Source organism: Drosophila obscura, unplaced genomic scaffold (genome assembly GCF_018151105.1).
Source record: "Drosophila obscura isolate BZ-5 IFL unplaced genomic scaffold, ASM1815110v1 contig_4, whole genome shotgun sequence".
Classification (NCBI taxonomy): Eukaryota; Metazoa; Arthropoda; class Insecta; order Diptera; family Drosophilidae; genus Drosophila; species Drosophila obscura.
In genome coordinates, this window is record NW_024542828.1 from 1302979 (window position 1) to 1312721 (window position 9743).

The 9743-nt window shown below is 44.4% G+C and overlaps 1 protein-coding gene across 1 annotated transcript; it reads left to right on the forward strand.

Moving 5' to 3' along the window:
* Positions 1 to 1015: 1015 nt before the first annotated feature.
* On the forward strand, positions 1016 to 1606 carry LOC111068380. Its single transcript, XM_022357829.2, has 2 exons — positions 1016 to 1157; positions 1213 to 1606. The coding sequence occupies exons 1-2, from the start codon at positions 1134 to 1136 to the stop codon at positions 1528 to 1530; spliced, it is 342 nt and encodes a 113-aa protein (XP_022213521.2). The 5' UTR covers positions 1016 to 1133; the 3' UTR covers positions 1531 to 1606.
* Positions 1607 to 9743: the final 8137 nt, after the last annotated feature.

Consider the following 9743-nt stretch of genomic DNA (forward strand, 5'->3'; position numbering starts at 1 on the left):
ACGCGGCCCTTAAAAGAGACGAAGTCGAGGTCCATGGTCCGTGGTCCGGCCCTACCTGCCCTAGTCTCCTGTCCCTGTTCCCTGGGTCACGAACATATGGCGCATAGTGCGAGTGCCTCGTAAAAAATTATCTCTTGCATTGTTTCGTGGCACGGTTGGGGTGCTCATAAAATCTAGCCGGGCCAGGCCAGGCCCAGCCCTAGGCACGAACAGCAGACCCATACCCAGACCCAACCCAACCGAACCGAACCGGCGACGGTCGGCATAAATCACTAGAAACTTGTTAATTGTGCGCCTATTTATTAGATGCATTTGGTGTTCGGGAAAAATTGGGCATCGAGGTGGTAAGTGATAGGAAAAAAAAAAACAGACAGCCGACAGGTGACTGGGCTCGCTCAGGGAGTGCCGCTGCCTCGTCCCCCCTCTGCCGCTTTTCGAGTTCGATAAGATATAAAGACACTTCAGAGACAGGGAACAGGGGAAGCGGACAGCGACAGCCCCGACCAAAGTTGAGAAATCAAACAAGCCGTTTCAAGGAATCCATTTCAATCAAACAAACACTCTTTGAACTGATGGAACAGGAACGTTCACGTTCTTTGGAAGAACACTTTATTGATGCTCAAATTACGAGTGTTATTAAGCATTAAAAGAGCTCCCTGGAAGCAGGTTCTTTCTCTCACGCATTGAGGAACGCAATTGAGTTGAATCATGGCTATTTTTAAGTACACTTGCTAGGGGTACTACTACTCACGATCCACAGATCTTTCGCACATCTTTGCCGAATATTACTTGGAGAATATTCTCGCGAAGTGCCATGCAATTACGATGTCTGATCACATCATCAATGGCATAGCTGGTAGAGTAATAACCGTGGAGATTGCGAGTGGGAAACCCTATAATTTCCAAGGGTATTTAAAGCTTCGACCCACTGCATCTGCCTCTGCCTCTGCCTCTGCAACCGGCCTTGATTGCTGGCTCCGATGTGGTTTAGCCACTTTTGATCTTAGTTAATCTTAATTTTGCACCAAAACCCGTTTCCCCTTAGAGTTCTGGAGTGAAGTGCTGCTGGCAGAAACAGAATTTGTGGATATCATTCGGGGTAGTTGCAATCTGCTGCCAGTTAGATCGACATCATGTCTCCTAGAACCATCAGTGCGGTGAGTCTCTGGGGATTTGATGGAGAGTTTGTACATAAATAAAGAGTGCCCCTAGTGGATTCTTGTCCTGTGGATTAGTTGCTGTGAGCTGGAATCAGCCTGCGGCCGGCAATACCGACTGAGGATCACTCATCCAGATGGAACAGGATTTCGCAGCGAGCTGGTCGAGGAGGCGGAGGGCCATCAGCAGATCGAGGGAGAAATTCGACAATCGTACAGGGAAGGAGGCACTCTGATCCTCTTCTACAAAGCTGGTCCCGATGGCTATCGCAGTCGTTACACCTATGAGACGGGCCCAGCTCCGAAATCCTCCAATGGTACGCTGCCCATCAAGAGAATCGGTGCGAATGCCTTGAAATCTTCAGTGGGCTAACAAAGAACGTAAAATATTCTTCCATAAAGTATCCAAATATTTAACTTAACCTTTGAATAAAATCTAAATGGAAGAGAATTTGCATCATTATTTGGTTTATTTTTGGACTCAACCAGAGATAATGCCAAACAAGTTTAAGCCAAACCAGTCAAGTAATTATTATTCCCCCGAAACACCTAAGATATATACTATAGATATGTGTACACTCAGAATTTACAAATGATTAATTATATGCGTATGTTGCTCGTAATTATTTAAGAACTTTATCTGCAGTTTTCGTTCCCTGTTTTATGGATTGCTCTGCCCTAGTTCTAGGCTAGCCTCTTCAACCTTTCCGTATATAGATTGTACATACATACATGTGTATGTACTTATTTACATATTTCCACTCCAATAACGAACTGAACATTACCCCACTTGCCCAGCCCCTGTTCCGCCATCTATCAGTCAGCAATCCAAACCATTTGAATCAACATAAGCGCTAACAAATATTTATGGGCAATGGAGCGAATGTTTCCATTTCGAAGCGCTTATTTATTTGTGAAACAACTTTTCCAGCCAAATGCAGGCGCACACCCCTACACACCCAAACACACCCATACAACAAATAGTATCTATGAGTGAGTGTGTGCGGTGGTGTATGCCAACAAATACAAAATTCTGTTTCTGTTCTGTTCAATTTGTGTGTGTTTTTCTGCTTTGCCAGCCAGCATTTAAGGTTTTTATTTGGTTTCATTAATGACAATGCTGTTGTGGCCAATATTGACATGTTCCATCGCTCCCTCTGTTTCTGTATGCTCTCAATATGGCAGGGCCCTCGCTTTTCTGTACTCTCAATATGGCAGGGGGCGGTAGGAGGTCGTGGCAGCGTAAAACTAAGTCAATTGCGTCAAAGTACCCATGCCCATCGTCAGTGTTAGGGCACTACTCAGAGGGGGTCCCGGGTTTCATTTGATGCCCAATGCTCATAGATCAGAATATATTCAAGAACAAAGAGCTTCCGCGAATGGATCTCAAGAACCGAAGTAGCTGGAGCAAATAAGTTTTTCGTGCAGCATTATGGGATTGCTGCAACCTTCGCTGCTCTCCTCTATGTGCTACGCTCTCTGCAACCCTTTCTCATTTTTAAAGTTTTAAATACTCCAATTAAATACCATGCTGATTTATCGGGAAATTACAGGTATCTAAGGTGGGGATCTGAGCATATATCATTCTGCATGTGCCACTTTATCCTGGACATAGTTATTCCTTTATTTAAAAAAATGATACAGAAAACTTATTTTTGTACGCAACTGGGATAAAACCTTTTGGGACTTGGCAAGTTTAATAACGATTTAATGCTGTCATAGTTTCTTCCCTTGTTGGAGTGCTCTTCCATTTCCAATTCAAATAAATTGTTCCACGAAATTGTTGATTGGCGGATATTTTCCCGTCGTTATACTGCTCCATAGCCTTCGCATTGCTACTATACGGTTGTAAGTATTCTTATTTATTGTTTGTTTAGTTGCTTGACGATGATGATGATGATGACGACTGCCAACTGTCGACAAGGGCCTCTGTTGTGTTGTCTATTTATAAGAATTATATTTGCACTCTTTGGGGCCCTGCTGTGCTCATTTGTATTTTCAACAGGGCCACACTACACACATGTGTGTACACTGTACAGTGTGCACACACGCGTAAATACGTATGCGGGCAGAACCATTCAGAAGAATTGTTTCGTGTGCTTCAATTACTTTCATAAATTATCAATAATTGGCTAATGTGTGGTTATCAGCAGCGAAAGCGTGGAACCATCTGCCGAGGAGTGGGACACGGCAAACGACGGACAGCCAGGCCAGTATCCATCCATCCATCCATTCCCCCCTTCTATCAGGTGCGCGCACTGAATGGGTCGGAAAATGATTTGAAATTCATAAGCTCATTAAATTTTCAGCAGAAAGCAGACAACAGACAGCAGACAGAACAGTGAGGAGGCAGCAGGAGTCGGCAGTCAGCAGTCAGCAGTTTCCCCTTGCTGTTCGCCGGTACGGGACAGAGACAGAGACAGACACTGGGCAAATACAATTAAAATGCCATAAAGCAAATTAGCCAAGACAAACTTTTCATATTTTGCCGCGAGCTGTGCAAATTAGTTGGGGGCCAAGACGAGGGAGGGATAGTGCTCGAACCAAGGACAACCACGTTGATGGGTAGGATGGGTGGAATGGAAGTCGAATGGAAGTCGAATGGAATGGGCAGGATGATGACGGGGGCTGTGCGCGCACTAAAACACATCCTGCGCCTTTGGTAATTGCCGGGCGGGCGGCGCACTCGTGCTGGCAACTTCAGCAAATTGTTGGCAATTATGATTATGTGGCACAAAGTAAAGTAAAACACACAGCAACAGCAGCAGCAACAGAATGCCACGACGCGTCGCGACGGTGGAAAAATTCAGGAGAAAACGAAGCATTCGCCAAACATCCGAGGGAAAATCTCTTTGATGGCCAGATTATTGTAAAAGATCGATGAGGAGTCGACGAAGGGGTTACTCAGTAGGGGGGCAAAGGACTGAACTATGAACCCAAGAATAAAGAGAGATATAGCTAGAGAGGTATAGATATTCGAATAATTTAAAGCTAAAGTAATGCGTATGAATAATATGATTGATAGACTTAAATCGTTGAGCGGAAATATTTATCTTAATCTCTCCCACTGCCCGACAACTTTCCCCCTTAAATGTTCAACTAAGTAATGGGTATTAAAGGTAATGAGAATCCGAGAATACGAAACCAAAATCTCAACTCTGGGGTGGCAGTCGTCTAAGCCCTCCAATTTCGCTGCAGCCACGGCCACGCCCTACGTTCAGGGGCAGGGCAGGGCAGGGCAGTCGTGGCACACTGTTCCCCTCCATCCGCTCGACAACCTGCTGGCAAGTGTATTAAATTATAATTATTTGTGCATGACAAAGGGTCATGAAACATGCCTAATGACACATTTGCCACAGACTCTGAACAAAACGCAGCAGCAGCAGAAGCAGCAGCAGCAGCAGCAGCAACGGGGGAAGGTAGTGGAAAGAGGGTCGCGACATGCACACCCAAGGGGCAGACACACACACACACACACTCTCTCTCTCTCTGTATTTCTCCCATCCCTCTGGGTGAGTCCCTGGATATCGACATGGTCCGTATGTGCAGATATATTATGTATGTATGTATGTATGTATGTATGGTTGCAATTAACCACGCTCGTTATGTTCGAGGCGTGCGGCACCCAAAAAGAAATTAAACAAAGTTGCTGCAAAACTGAAAATTTCTACTTGTAATGCAACACCAGAAACAAACAGCAACAGTGGCGGCAGCCACTAAGTTGGCCTCGGGGCACGGAACGAAGCTGCTAATACCCTTAAGCAAGCGACCGTTGCAGTGGCAGATAAATTATTAACTACCGAAGTTCTCAGATATCAGCACTGGGAAGATGGTTCGACGGGCATAGGCTTCCATATTTGAAAATAAATAAAAATAAATAATAAATAAATAGATAAATAATAAATAAATAAAATAAATCTGCTAGGCAAACGTCTGGTACAAGTGACAAGACTCTCTTTTAGGGTGTAACAACAATGTTAAAGTTTGTTCTATAGCCCAGCCAAGGATGGAAGCAGCTCGCTACGTTTGGTTGGAGCCAAAGCCCAAAGCCAGAGCCAGAGCCAGACCAGGCAGTCTCGTACTCGTACTCGCACACCAGTCAGGAGTCAGCAGGTTTTTGGACTAATGTCTATTAGGCATTTGCCTTCGTTGGAAGTTTGCTGCCCCTGCTGCCGGCTGCCTCTGCTGCTTCTGGTGCTTCTGGCCCACCAACTCAACTTTTTAGTTGCCGGCACAGTGGAATGGCCAAAAGTTGGGGGAGCCAGCAGCCAGCAGCCAGCAGCAGGCAGAGAAGCGCGATAAGAGCACTTGGGAATGTTTCATGTTTTTGCTAAGGGCCTGCAGATAAGATCCTTAATGGTGGTCCCCACATTTAGTGGCTGGCTCTGGGTTCGGCTTGTAAGCAATTTTGGCTTAGTTGAGTGACCATTTAACGAATGTTTAAGGAATATTTCCGCCAAGAATTTGTTCATTAACTTAAGTATTGGAGCAGCCAAGAGCAGAAGAACTTTTACGAGTGCTACAGAACGTTCTTAACTGATTCGTTTCTTTAACCCTCATCTCGTGTCTGTGTTAAAATCGTATAAAACTACCATAAGATCTTAACCCAATTTAAAGGGAATTCCTTGTGGAAACTCTTTGGGGAAGGTTTGTTGTGGTATACTATATAAACTGAACAAATTAAGACTTGACAATTGGAGCTAATTAAACGGAATAAACCAATGAAGTACGTGCGTCCGATTAAACTAGATATTACACTAACACATTGCAATGAAGCAAACTGTTTAAACAATTCACATTACCAGAGGTGAAGCCACATATGGACATATAGATTTAATTACGGGCGACTCCGTAAGGCAGTCCTTGATGCACAATTATTAGGGGATGCCCTTCAGTGTTCTGTTTTACTATTTATGCATATTCTGATAGGATTATCCCATTCCATAATCAGGATAATCCTCAGTCAATTCAGATATGAATAAATAAAAATAAATATTTCGAAAGATATCTCAGTCTGATCCGCCTAGTCCGCTCCAACTCACATTCACAGTAACATATTCCTCGTGTTGCATTCCAAATCCGTTTTCTTGGATCTCCAGCAGTTTATGGGCAACATTGCTCAACCTTTTGATCCATCCACAACGGCAGATGACGACTTACTTTCGGTTTTCAACATGGCATGGCTTCTCGTAGCTGCAATCGTACACCCGGGCCGTGTATCATCTGTCCTCTGGGGATTAATGTGGCATTTGTTGCATTTGAAGCTCGGTTCCAGGGATCTAGCACCACGGTGACTGGGCAGGGAAATTTGAGTCTGTGGTTCGGGCCGTTTCGGCTCAAAGAAAACTCAGCTTGAGTCTTTACCTTCTTCCACTTATTTTCTTATGCTACTCCCCGCATATCTTCTTCCTCCTCTTCTTTGGGCTCTACGTGGGCAAACAGAACTCAAAGAAGGGACAGAAATAAATAGAAGATGACAAAAATAACAAAACATAAACTAGACAAACATCGATAAGAGAAAACGAATGGACGGACGGACGGCGGACTGGGTCCGTTCAAGAGAGGCGACGTGCCTAGAAAAACAGAAGTGTACTAGGCAAATACACACGTGCATATGGTTTGGTATATGGTAATAGTAGATGTGGGTAGGTAGGATAGAGCAGAGCAGAGCAGAACAGAGACCCCTCTTTCTCTCCCGCTGACAGAAATTTCATTTTGATTCCTAAGCGAATTTCGTAATTAAACGGAAACGCTTCAAAATTAGGCAAAACGAGGAAGCGACGCAAGCAGCGAGCAAAGAGTGGGAAAATGATGTAATGAATGAGAGTGGAGTGGGAGCAAAAGGGAGATGTGCTGGGACGGGGAAAGAGTCACCCAGAATCTTCTTCTGATTGAGGGCTGTGTAAGGCATGGGGTCCACAATGATTCCCCAGAGGTTATTCATTATTATGAGAGAATCGCACATGGCTGCACTCTTCGCCATGCACAGTGTGTGCAGAAAATATTCAATATAGGTACGGGATCATAAAGGGATAAAGCATAGGCTTTAAATTCTCTGCAGCAGTTCCTGCTGTTTCATTTCGCCATACTTTATTTTCCCCAGTATCAGCTTTTATCAACTTCATAAAATATATCATAATAAACCATACATCTAATGGATATTTCCCTTGTCGCACAACTTCTCTGAAACACTGTATATATCCATATTTTTATGGATGATGGCACCATGTCCCATACTGCATATTTATATGGTTTATGGTCTGATGTCCCATCCATATGCGTCAGGTTGGTTCCTCTCCCTGTCCCTGTTCCTGTCCCTGTCCATGTCCCTGGTGGCAGAGTCCGCTCGTTTGCTGGCAATTGCTGCCAGCTGTGCTCATAATTTGATATGCGCCAAATTTGATTCGAGTTTTGCTCTTTACTCGCTCAGACGTCGCTTTAATTAGCTACAGTTGCTGACTTTTTAATGGACAGCCCTGGCAGAGGGATGGGACATGCCGCAGGGCGAGGGCTGCAGGGGAGTACAGCTCTTAGTTTGAGTTTATGTTACGGACGGACTGGGGTCCGGGCCTCTCGCTCCCTGCTTATCAATTGCGCTTAAATCGCGGACATCAATTACACGTCTGGCACGTTGCCCTGGCAGGCCTATCAATAAAATGTGCCGCGTTTCAAGTTACGTTCCTCTTCTTTCGTGTCTGTTTTTTTTCGAAGCGATTTAATTGAAACACAAGCCAGGCACAGACACAGACACAGCCCCAGGTTCAGGTCCATGTCCAGGTCCAGGGCCCTGGCTAAGCAGGGAACGCAAACCCAGGCATTAAATTTAAGCCGTAGACATAGACAACGACCGCATGGAAATTAATATCGAGCGAGCGTCTCAATGCTGCTCTTTCGCGAGAGATTTAAGCCTGAGCGCTTCTCCACTCTGTGGTCGCTCTGTGTGAGCAGAATGGAATGGGAGTGGGAGTGGAATCGGAGCTGTACTTTGGGAGTGACAGTGGAATCGGAGCTGTACTTTGGGAGTGGTAAGTAGTTGGGACCTGGCAATGGAGTAAGTGAAGCTCTATGGCAGTTACTTTTGTGCGGGTCTTGATTTGCCTTCAACAGACAGTTACACCAGACAACAGGGACATCTTTAAGAGATTTTGATTCACTCACTTGACTACTCCTCACCACTATAGATCATTAACCAAAATCGTCTTCAAATGTAACTGAAAGATTTACATTTATTAGCTTTGTAGTTCCATAGAAATAGCAGCTGAACTTGGCCTAAGATAAAATGGATAAATAATAAATAAATAAATAAAATCGTATAAATATAAAGAACTGCTCAAGGAAGTATTTTTCAATCTTAATACAATTAACCCAAGGAAGCGAATAACAACCGTTATCTGGAATAAAAATAAATCCTTTGAAAATTAATACAATTCTAGACTATACTTCTGCACCAGAGTGCTGAGTGTCTGTTAAATCTTGATGCTGTAGATATAAAGATTCAGAATTCTTAAGATGTAATGGCACAGTCTACTAGAGGTTTTAGAGTCTTAAGGAATTTAAAGTTATCCCTATTAAACTAAGTATTATTTATCTAAAGAGAGGAAATAGGCACCTAGAGAACTCTAGGGAACTTTCTTTCCATTAAGAAATCTGCTCAGGGAATTGAATGTATAATTCTTCCAAGGGTAAGATCCGCATAATCTACAGTACATACATAATCAAATAATAATCTTTTCGAGAACCGAAAAATGTGCTGCCCAGTGTTCCATGGCGAGGCACGATTGTGCCCTCTCGTTTGGCCCATCCTGCTGCTCATTACCCTCATTGGTCTCCTTCCCTTTTCTCGCCTCTTACCTCAGCCTTTGCCCTTGCCGCCGCCTGTTTCCTTTCTCACTTTGCCTCCCCCTCCACTCACCTCCCACCCCATTCACCGCACTCTATCCCTTTTCTCCTTTTTCCTCTTTCCTCCTTCCTTCTTGCTCATTATTCGTTTCGTTATCGACTACAACAACGATGTGAAAGATTCACGCTTCAATTGGTTTCGTTTAAGCGCAAAATGCAGGCCGACTGAATAAATGAGAGAAGGAGGAAGATATTGTGAAAGAGAAGGATGGATCATCCAGTGATGTGTGTGCCTGCTGTATGGTTATGGAAATGATTTTTGGATGCGATGCGCGCCAGTTGCATTGATTTACATGACAATCGACAGGGTGAGAGGGTGAGAGAGTGAGAGGCCTGAGAAAATGCACGAGAACACAGCCAAGGGAAGGGAGATTCCTTATCGGCATGGCCAACCCCTTTTCGTGATTTATAAAGCTGAAAGAGCTCCCCTCCCCACCGCGCCAGAGCACAGGAAACGAGGCCCGACCAGGCATGATATCTTTATCTTTAACGCTGAAAAAGCAAATCATAAGCGACTACATACGGAAGTCAAAGTTGTAACACTACCTTCTCTCCATCCTTTTGGAGCCCCCCCGAGCCCCCCCACCAACATCCACCATCCACCAACCAAATTCCCCATGGAAAGTTCCGACCGAAAAACTTCGGGGATCAACCCTTAGACTCGAGCGGAACTTCTGCTTGGATGGA